At 30.0% G+C, this 11403-nt stretch overlaps 2 protein-coding genes across 5 annotated transcripts in view; one reads left to right on the forward strand and one right to left on the reverse strand.

Moving 5' to 3' along the window:
- Cbl (E3 ubiquitin-protein ligase CBL) overlaps window positions 1-5133 on the reverse strand; it is an 84982-nt gene extending 79849 nt beyond the window's left edge. Inside the window, exon 1 of one of the 3 annotated variants that reach the window (XM_076406924.1) lies at window positions 4390-5133. In XM_076406924.1, coding sequence (XP_076263039.1) covers window positions 4390-4931 — 542 coding nt within the window. In that variant the 5' untranslated portion in view covers window positions 4932-5133. The remainder of the gene's footprint in view (window positions 1-4389) is intronic. The other 2 variants (XM_076406926.1, XM_076406927.1) reach the window with 2 other exon arrangements.
- Window positions 5134-5584: 451 nt separating this feature from the next.
- On the forward strand, window positions 5585-8759 carry LOC143198026 (dnaJ homolog subfamily B member 12). 2 transcript variants are annotated; one of them, XM_076406928.1, is made up of 8 exons: window positions 5585-5717; window positions 5792-5943; window positions 6121-6262; window positions 6319-6464; window positions 6523-6752; window positions 7398-7516; window positions 7701-7864; window positions 8132-8759. In XM_076406928.1, the coding sequence occupies exons 2-8, from the start codon at window positions 5811-5813 to the stop codon at window positions 8242-8244; spliced, it is 1047 nt and encodes a 348-aa protein (XP_076263043.1). In that variant the 5' UTR covers window positions 5585-5717; window positions 5792-5810; the 3' UTR covers window positions 8245-8759. The 2 variants fall into 2 exon arrangements, with proteins under 2 accessions (XP_076263043.1, XP_076263044.1); XM_076406929.1 differs by lacking the exon at window positions 5585-5717 and having other exon boundaries at window positions 5724-5943.
- Window positions 8760-11403: the final 2644 nt, after the last annotated feature.

The following is an 11403-nucleotide window of genomic DNA, read 5'->3' on the forward strand; positions in this document are numbered from 1 at the left end:
GCAATACCTGGTCAAAAATTTGCGAGACCTCCAGGTATATTTCAGGGCAGTATTTCTTTTTTTCAAATGCCTTTTCTAAATCCAAACTGGAAATGTGGTATTTCTATAAATGGTGTAATACGTTTTAACAGTAGTTTCTCAAATAATTTTGACATCGCAGGTAGCAGCGAAATAGGCCTGTAAGATCCAACTTGTTCTGCCGGTTTGTCAGGCCTTTGAAGCATAATTATTCGAGCAACTTTAAGACATTCCGGAATATTCTTCAGTCTCAAACAGGCATTGAAAATATATATCAACATTATTTTTGCTTTTCGTGGCAGCTCTTTCAATAACTCAAGTGAAATATCACCAATTCCAGGAGCCATTTTATTGCCTTCCATTGGAGAAATCAGATTTACAGCTACATCGGGCTGATTTATATCTATTGTAGATTCTATATCATTCGATTAGAATACGTTAGCTCAATGCTCTGCCAATAATTCTACTATTTCATCGTCCATTCATTTCGAATCCATTTTTAACAGGCGGTATAAAATAGGTTCTAAGAAAGAATAGGCATAGTTAAACAGCTAATTTCAAGTTATAACATAGGTTAGGTGACGACTAGTAACTATATTATATGACTTTGTACAGATAATGTGTTGGAATGACACAGTTCTTAAATTATATTTAAGAATGTATGTACTATTATGTGTTTAAATAATTATTTCTTGATTTCAAATGAATAGGCATATATAAACGATTGTCTTATCTCTATTTGAAATGACAACTACTAATACAAATTGCGCTCTGTGATTATTATCTTAGTATCCAACCATCGAGACAACGTAGACGTAACAAAAAGTAATGAATAATTGACGGCTATTTATATCGTTTCACTTCGTCAAAAGACTGGACTGTTGTACAGCAGATACTGCACAATCCTAATAAGTAAATGAACAAAGTGCGTCACGTAACCATGTTCATTGTATTACCATCATTATTTGACGTCAAAAGTCGCGTCTGTTTAGGATCGCGCGACAATTGGCAACACCAAAACGTTCCTGTCTCATAGGGTCCACTATTACATGTCAATAAATAAACAACAGGACGGTACCGCCATCGATTTCATTAGGCAGGATATCACTAATGTATGCAATGTTATAAATTGTTACATGAATTAGTGTTGGTCGTAATCGATATATTTCAATAACATAACCGTTTCAAACAAATGAATAACCGATCCTTTATGGAATTTGTTCACCATATAAAGAGTAGTAGTATACATTATAGCGATATCAATCCGCATATATAACTTATTTTGTACATAATTTATCAAGATGTTTAAAGAGAGTATTCTAATCTAAAAATTTGAAAAAATCTAATTTTTTTTCAAAGAAAAATACCACTCCGCAATATTTCTAAAGTAAAGGCTCGCTTTCTCAACACTTAAACCCATTTCGGCTGGAGTTCCCCAGAGTAGTGTCTTAAGTCCACTCCTGCATCTGCTCTACACTGTTGATATTCCAACAACAAAAGAAATGGTACTTGATATACCGACGACTCAGGCTAAGGCTGTACAAATGGTCAATAAGATCTATAAATGGATTAGAGAATGGAAAATACAGCATAATAGCTTCAATTATGTGCATGTTAATTTTAAGTTGCGGATAAATGAGAAAAGCTAATTATATCACTTGACGGATGCCCGATTGCTCAAACAAAACTTGTTAAAAACCTCGGGATCCCTCTTGATGTTAGGTTAAATTGGAAACGTGTTAGACAAAAAGCAAATTACATCAGACTCAAAATCAAGCAATGTACAAAAATGTACTGATTAGTCGGAAGATTCTCTCAACTTGACCTAAAATTAAAAAGATTGGTTCATCAGTCAATAATAAAACGTCAATTTGGACTTATAGGGTATAAATATGGGGAAAACATCTAACCATCTACTCAATCCAACGCTACCAAAATAAAATTCTACGATTAATTACTGACGAAGACTAACGAAGAACTGCAGAATGACCTCCAAATCAAATGGATATATGAAATTATCTAAGATTCTTAAAATATGAAACAAGGCTCTAAATCACAGCAATGTGGAAGCAATACAGCTACTGGATAACACGCAGGAAATCAAAAGATTGAACCGATCCAGACCACACGAAGTTGTATAGTGTAAAGTGTTACTCTTAACTTTAGCTAAAGTAGTTTATTTTAATATGGGAAAAAATACTCTGTGTGGTATAGTACAACAGTGTAGTAATTTGTAAATTATTATTTTACCAAGCACATCTAATGTAAGATGTAATTAATTTGAATAAAATTCAAAGGTTAATTCTTTAAGAATTTGCCCTGAAGATGGTTTTTCAAAATTTAAATTATTTTCAGGAAAATAGTCGTTTTAGTGACGCGTCGCGTAAGAACGAAATTTTATCACATGGTATCTTAAGTTCTACTGACGCGATTTAATTGAAATTTGATTAAAATCTATAAACACAAACAAAAAACATGTTTTTTTACAATACTTTGCACTTTTCTAGATTAAGAATTTTTTGTTTGTTTAGCATTATTAGGGAATTAAAATTGTGTAAACGCTATTTTTGAGCCACCTCGTAACCATTTGAATTTTTAATTTTTTCACTTTTTTTATGTATTCTTTGCCGATTAATAAATATCCGGTAAAAACTGGACAGTAAAAATATTATTGGTTAAAAAACTCATAAAAATTCAAGTTAAAATAGGCCCTTAAAATTTTATTTAAAATAGAAATATTTTTGCTGTAATTTTCTAAGAGTACAACTAATAAATGTATGTTAAATTGTAAAAATTCAAAAATCTGGAAGGGTAACCTGGGTCTGACAAGTATGAACACATGCCATTTAGAAATAATATTAACAATGTTTGCAAACACTGATATTAACAATATTTTTAATACAAAATAAGAACTATCTGAATATACCCTTCTGTAAATGCTAACACGGCTCTTCACGAGGAACTAATAGGCTCATTTTAGCATGTTTTTTATTGTACACTGTCTACAAATAGTCTCAAATCATTCGTAAGTAAAGAGATCTATGACCGTGGGAATGTTTGCAGTTTATTCACATGATAGCTCACTTACACTGGTGTTTGTTTTTTTTGTTAATAGATGCATAGCAACTAAAATAAAATACAGCTTGTTATACAGAACCATGAGCACTTTTTTTCCAAAAAATCACCCCTAAACCTAGACTTTTAAATAATGACCTACTGAAGTATTATATTTCGTTAATATTTAAAAAACAAAAAAGCTATTATAAAGTACAAGCAGCTTAAGTAACTGAATCAAAACAAGAGTGTTTTTACAAAAAGTAACAGAGAATTCAAACTGCTACAAACTGCTCAGTGATTGCGAAACGCTACAAATTAAATTGACATGAACGAATAATATTTCATATGTAATGAATTTGAAAAATATATAAAAATCATCAAAATTCATATATAAACCATCTTTAGAAAAACACAAAAGTGGTTCGAGTTAACGTTAATTTAGTTCATTTTACGATAGCATAATGTTAAATAATGAAAATGCAAAAGAATATCAAAACTCCTGCATTAACAAATCAAAACAACAGCGACAAATAGATGAAACTTATTAAACTGAAAACTTAATCTTAACAAACTAAAAAAATAACCAAAATGTTTTAACTGAAGTTAACAGTTATAAATATAATAAAGATACATTTAGAAAGTATGCATTAATAAAATAAAATAATCAAATGTAGCTAAGGGATTAAAAAATGTTCTCTCATAAATTTAAATAAAACAGTATAGCCGGTAAGAATAATATTTTAAATTTAGAATGACTGATAAATTTTAAAATATTCAATAAAATAAAACAAAGTAAGAAACAAAACAAAAAATATAACCATATATGTTTCTTATAAAATGTTACAACACATAAAATAATAATTGGTATATTTTAAAATGTAAATACCTCTGTAAACATAAACATATATACATAAATATTATAACATTAATGCATATTTCAAAATTATTCTAATTCAATCTATGATAATTAATATTAAATTTACCTTTAACAGCATATTTAAAAGTAACAAAATGTGACAAAATGAATATGACTGAATTGCGTCTCCTTTAAAGTTTTAAATAATATATAATTAAGTCAAAAATAAATATAAATAATGTTGCTAATTAATTTTATAAGTGTCAAGAGTGATATAAAAATATAGGCTTTATCTAAGTTGATAACTATAAGTAAACAAAAAACTTATATATTTAAAAACAAGTATTTCGTGCCAAAAACAGCTTGTTTACCAGGATTTATTATTTCCAGTTATATTAAAGTGATATTATATATTAAAATTTGATTCTTATTAATTAATTAATAATAAATGTACTCACCTATTGCCAAAATTATTTTTCCAAAAATCTGCTGCATCTGATTTGGTAATACGGAATTGATCACCAGCAAAAAAGCCATTTGGGAATAATGCTTTTAGTTCATTTAACATATGATTAAACACTAAACTTAACTTCGTTAAGTTTCTTCTGTAGTGTGAGTTCTCATCAAACATCTTGTCTTTACCCTCTTTAAAAAGTTTAATGGCTTGCTTGCACTTTCGAATTAAATTAATAATAAACACATTAAAATATTCGATATTGTGTAAGGCCGACATATTATCCTCGTGTTTTGAATAAATAAGTCGCAATCTTTGATAGGTATCCGGTAAAATATCCAGGATAAATGGGGGAGAATTTTTCAAGTTCATTTTTTGGTGCTGGCACAGTTTCACAACCTTATCCATTAATTTCCATGTTTTATCTAAAGTCCGTTTATCCGTAGCATATTTTGGATGGGTCACTACATCCGAAAAAGCACCTTGCAATTTTGAAAATATAGTTGATAAATTTTTATGTGGAATAGGACGATTTCGGCCTGACATTTTGATGTGCGTTTTATCTCACGATCCGGTCACTCTTTCCAAAATTCACATTACTAGACACCACAATTTGCGAAATTCATTATAATTCACATTATTACTTAATAATATTTTTAATTGATCGCTTAACGAGTAAACAACCATTCAAGAAATTACTGCAAACACGGATGTCATTTTCTATCATTGCCTTGAAATTTCAAAGGACGCTGTTACAGAGCCGTATCATAACGGTACTAGTTATTATAAAGTTATTATTTTAATATACTATAATATGAATTTATATGTATCCTAACCACCATTATGTATAATAAAGGCTTTATATTTATATTAAATGATAATATTAAGGAAAAGACAGTTAATAAGCAAATAGTTATTTTAATAAACTAAATTCTTTGAAATTTTATGTAGTACGGACCTGTTTCAGCACTATTGGCAACCCTACTTACACAGTTGTTTTACTAGTTGCCAGATGTTTAGGAAATATTATATAGTTTGTATACGAAGTTCTTAAATAAATACTTTTAAAAATATCAATACAATAATCTAGTTTCATATTTTTTATTACATAATTCACCATTATTAAATATTTTAATTATCCACAAGTAGTTCAATAATAACTCAGGTGGCCTAGCCTTTTTTTAAAATTATATTTACCTCTTTGTCTAGTGTTAAAGATAGAGAAGAAAAAATATATTAAATTTGTAGAATAATATATTTAAGAGTGTATTAATCAGCTGATTCATACCCAAAATTTAAGTGACAGTCCGTTTTATATGTCCAAAATACCACGTAAGTTAAACTCATAGTAAACTTTCTGAAATGTATTTATTAGTGATGTGTTTTTTTAATTAAATATCTATTAGTCAATAATTAGATATCAACATGGAGAGTAATAAGGACGAAGCTTTACGATGCATCGAAGTTGCTGAGAAATATATCCAAGAGAAATGTAAAGAAAAGGCAGTAAAATTTCTTCATAAAGCAGAAAGATTGTTTCCAACTCAAAGAGCGAAAGGTAAATTTCATCATTAATTATTTGGAAAATATATGAATGTGAATTTTCTATAATGAGAGGGATGCATAAATGGTAACCTTGATAAATATTTGCTTTTCATTTTGTTTGCATATATGTGTTATCTTTATTTCAGATTGATTAAGAAATTGTCACTATACATACTTTTTTTTTATTTAGACCTTTTGTTGCAAGTGTCAATAATGCCAGACTCAGTTCAGACTGAACAACCACGTAGAAGAAAGGAAGCTCCAAAACCAAATCAGTCACCAAAAAGAGTTGAATATACCCAAGAACAACTTGCATTAGTAAAAAAAATAAGGCAATATAAATTACACAATAAGCATAATTTAAACTATTACTAAATTTACATTGTAGATCATGTAAGGATTATTATGAAATTTTATGTGTCAGTAAAGATGCTACTGATTCAGAAATTAAAAAAGCCTATAAAAAAATTGCTTTGCAATTGCATCCGGATAAAAATAAAGCCCCAGGAGCTGATGAAGCATTCAAGGCAGTAGGTATCTAACCAAAAAAACATCTTACGTTCTTTTTATATAGAATTAATACTAATTATAGGTAATGCTGTTGCGGTACTTACTGATGTTGAGAAACGTAAAAACTATGATCTTTATGGCAATGAGGATAAACCAAACAAAACCAGTACATATAATTATACTCGAGGTTTTGAAACTGATGTGAGTCCTGATGAACTATTTAATATGTTCTTTGGTGGCTCAAATCTTTATATGCGCCGTAATGGAAGATGGCAAAGACAAACCAGTGGAAGCCAGCAAGAACATAGAGAGGTTTGTAAATTATAATGAATTGGGGATACAATAATTTTGTTTCTTTGCTATATTTTTCAAAAGGTTATTATTCACATAAATCTATGATATATGTGAAATTTTCATTGATGACTTTTTGCCATTTTTCTTAAAACTATGAATTGGTTTCAGTAGTGATTCTTAAATGGAAGTTCAGAGGTTTAATCGCTTTCAATTTTTGTCTGTATTCAGAGTCTCTTAATACTTAGATTAAAAAATCTCTTAAATCTTGGATTAATTACCTAGGCATATCGTGAAATGAAAAATATCAGCTATTTTATTGGATGGACCTCTATATGTGCTTTCATATTATGAATTTCATTCTTCTCCAAAGGATGGCCGACCAGCGAAAGATTCGTCTTTAACATTTCCAAATAAATTCTAACAGCGTTACTAATAAACGCTACACAATTTTCGGCAATAAAAAGGCAAAATATGAAGAAAATTACTCTAGTTTCAAGACGCAATAACTTGAGCAAATAAATACTTGCTTTGATTTCGTTAAATAAGTTTTAGTGGAGATATGCGACTTTGAATCCATGCATTAAGAAAAACCGAAATTAATTCGCCAATCTAAGTCACCTAAATAACATGTTTGTAAAATTTTGTTAACAAATTGTTTTCTAGCATCAAAATGGAGGAATGTCGACATTTGTCCAGTTGTTGCCTATTATTATTGCCGTATTTCTATCAATGGTTTCAAGTTTTTTTATATCGGACCCAGCGTACAGTTTGTCATTAAACGGGTAAGTAATTTATATGTGTCATGCATTTTAAGGTATTATCAGATCCAGGCTAATATCTATAATCTTTATTATATAATTATTCAATCTTGTTTCCTATAATGTTTGTTGATCCCTTCTTATTCTTTGTAGAATCGTTATTATTCTTTAGGACTTTCTATAGTCTTTGTTATTATAATTATTTAAGGAAATATCCCGTAATGAGAAGGACCCAGAATATGCAGATTCCCTACTATGTCAAAGAAAATTTCCATACCGAATATCAGGGCTCGGTGAAGCGACTTGAGATGTCAGTTGAGGAAGAATATCTATCGAATCTGAGACATCAGTGCTACAGGGAAAAAAGCTATAGTAAATGTTTTTCTTTTATATTTTATATGATTATGTTGAAATTAACTCGCTTATTTGATACTCTGAAAGAATTATTTCACATACAAGACAAGTTCAATATAATGCCTGGATAATGAAATGTGTAGTTTGTTTGTTTGGTGAGCAGATTTAAATGTAACGATTAAAAAATTGTATGTTTTTCGAGAAGAAACACTTTATATTGGTCAGGTGAAATATGAAGAGAGGCGATTATAAATGGGATCTTCATTATTGTTTGTGATGTTTCAGGGGACGCGATGGTGTGGAAAGCGAGGAATTTTGGTGACCGAGCTTTGTTCGAAAAAGCACAGAAGTCAAACATGCCGTCATGCGAACAGCTTCAGCAATTGCGTGTTCAATAATAATTTAGCTACTTGCACACCTCGACGATTGTACATCAGAAATATATTTTTAGCTCTTTAAAGTAAATTTTGTTCAACTTATGATACACGATATTTAATATTCGACTAGAAGAAGAAATTCGATTAGAATAAGAATTCGTAGTATTGTTCGTGTTATTTATTTAGTGGGATAAGTAGTGTTGTTTATCGATGTCATAAATATCAGGAACGTCAAGTATTCCTGATAGGCGTTCATTTGTTACTGTACTCTATATATGTTATAAGCATCATGTAATAAAAGGAAGGTTCCCGGTATCGGTTTTCGGTAAGCAAATTATGCGAATTTTAATGGTAGCAAGTGTACGCCTCTTTTTCTATAATCTTAGTAAAACGGATTGATTTAATATTGTTTTATAACCATCTGGAGAAAACGGGTAACGCCAGAAGCCGATTGGTTGTGGTGGCAAAATGGTGATTTGATGTTATGTGCATATGTTTGCATATTTACCGTGTTATTAAATTATTTCATAAAGTTACCAGGTAGTTTTAATTGCCCTCAACTCCTGCCCGGTGGTCAAAATTTGATCGTGATTAATTCAAATTAATCATATTTTCGTGGTAAAGCTCTCCCATAGATACATAAAGTAAATAAACTGGCAAAAGATAGTGTACTATAATCATATCAACATATCCTTAAAGAATTTTTTTTTTAATTATTTAATTCCTAACATGTTTAACATCACTGTTAAATCACAAACATATCGCCAAACACCAAAACTGCTTAATCAAAGTTTAAATTTTTACATAATAAAATACACTCATACTAATAATTTGAAACAGCCTTTAGTGATAACTTTTTTTATGTACATATTTTAAAATCTTTATACCAACTAAATGAAACTTTATCTGGATTGGACCTACTGCTTAAGGTGGGCTCCGAACCACGGTTCTCGGCATTAAGGCTGACGAGTGACAACTTAGAGATTATCCAGAAGACATCCAGTCTTACCCAGCCTGGTTACTGGCGTTATTGGTATAATTTTTATCTTGTCGGGTTTTTGACCCTTTTGAACAATCACAAACAAATTTACGTCCATGCCTCATGCAGGATTCGAACTGGCCGCTATCGCAACGGTAGGAGGATCATCCTGTCTTCTTGATCACTGGACCGACCAAATCGGTAGTGATTGCTTTTTACTTTATTTAGTTTGATATACTTTTCGTGCAGTAAGTAAAAGTGAATCACCGAAATGTATGTACGCGTATAACTTCAAAATCACTGCACCAAGTTGGATAATTATTTTTTTGTTCTCTTTGTTGTATAAACGAATTGCAGTTTGTTAGTGTCGTTAAAACTAGAAAGCGGCTACACTGCTTAGGCTAATTTTTATTTTACAATATTTGTGAAGTCCAAAGCATAAAGTAATATGTTGTATAATATGTTAACTTAATACAAATAATTTCAGAATTGTTTTGCGTGGTCTCAGCAGAAAGGCACTGAGAACGTCATTTTGCTGAATTTAATTGGTGAGTTTAAATTACCATTACAGGCACCTCTCAAGAAAATATTTCAACAGGAAAGTATTTCATTGGTCGAGGACTTCATACACATCACGTGACCATACTCTGACGTCCAAACTCTACTGACCAATTAAATTTCCAATGTAATCCAAATCCAAATGTAATTTTTCAAAATAATTTATTCAAATAAAATTAAATATAAATAAAAAATAATTAAATAAAATCCAAATGTAATTTTTCAAAATAATTTATTCAAATAAAATTCTATATAAATAAAAAATAATTAAATGTGAATATAAGAAAGGCTGCAATCTAATTGAATACATAAGGCATCTCCTGGCAAATATAATCAATATTATCTATAGCGCTTTTTCTTTAGCATTTAGTTGAGCATTTTCTATCTTTTTGTTCCCTCATTCTGAAAGCAGATCAGCACAGTTAAAAGTCTGTGTTGTAATATTTTACTTATTTATTTAACACAAAAATATATTGAGCCAAGTTATAATTATTACTACAATGTGAAAATTGTGGAACGGATCATTAAAACGATTAAATTGTGTGATATACGTCAGAAAAGAGAAAACATACCAAAAAGTAATACTTTAAAGAACGGCCACAAAAAATTAAAAGGTATGATATATATAAAAATTACTGCTGTGCTCTTATTATGGTAAAATCGAGGAGTTAAAGAGACAGTTTAAGGATCTATTAACAATATAATAAAGCAACCTCTTGTCAATCAAGCTCATCTTGTTGATCTACAAATTGTATAATTTTATTTTTTAACATATTTGTTGAAAAGGTTATTTCGGTTAGAGAGCCTTAAGCCAAAATATTTATTATAAATATCTTAAACAATATAGATTTGTTTCAAGTAAATGAAGCCCCTCAAAGTAATTAAGTTTTTAATGGCAATGGTGGCACTTTACAAGCAACTTTTTAAAAGGTAACAAAAACTTTGCATGTGGTATAATCACATTTACCTTCAATGTAATTTTGCCACCGGCCAATTTGAACACATTTTGGTTTTAAAGGGTGGGTAATCTTCTCGTGATTTCTTCTGATGTATTCATATGAATAACAATATATATGAATACAAAGGCTCTAAATAAATAATTGTACACATACCAGGTAAAAGCAATGCTGAATGCACACAGCTAACTTGGGTTGTTTCTTCCTAGGAAAACGGCGCCTGGTTTTTTATTTCCGCGCATATACTGGATACACAACACTTTTGAGAATGAAGATACATTATAATCAAATAGTGATTATAATTAAAAATGCTGATCGTGCCCAATCTCAGACGCACACAAATGGCGCACTAAACCAACCAAAGAAATAAACAATCCGGTTATAGAAATTGGCCAATCAAATGCTTTTGTAAGGAAATTTAAATGAACCAATAAAAAAGTGGTCTCAGAGCCAGCATTGGTTGGACCACGCAAAACATTTCCTCGATCTCGCCTATTTAAGTAAAACCTCTATATATACTCTATGGTCCAGAGGTTTATATGGTAAGAAAATTTGTACTGAAGAAAACTGTATACACCGTCAAAGTTTTTAATACAACGTAGCCACATCAAATTGAAGCTTTCGTTTATTTTGATTCAAAATACTAATATAAACAAAATAATGAAACAAAATATAATTTACTTCACA

Source organism: Rhynchophorus ferrugineus, unplaced genomic scaffold, assembly GCF_030347505.1.
Source record: "Rhynchophorus ferrugineus isolate W39M unplaced genomic scaffold, kcgeb_rfMv2 rfM6, whole genome shotgun sequence".
NCBI classification, from domain to species: domain Eukaryota; kingdom Metazoa; phylum Arthropoda; class Insecta; order Coleoptera; family Curculionidae; genus Rhynchophorus; species Rhynchophorus ferrugineus.

Excerpts from the sequence above, each read along its gene's own strand:
- LOC143198026 (XM_076406928.1), top strand. The coding sequence starts at position 5,811 with ATGGAGAGTAATAAGGACGAAGCTTTACGATGCATCGAAGTTGCTGAG. Across the intron at positions 6,465-6,522 it reads TGAAGCATTCAAGGCAGTAG|GTAATGCTGTTGCGGTACTT; the intron begins GTATCTAACCAA and ends TACTAATTATAG. Across the intron at positions 7,865-8,131 it reads CTACAGGGAAAAAAGCTATA|GGGACGCGATGGTGTGGAAA; the intron begins GTAAATGTTTTT and ends GTGATGTTTCAG.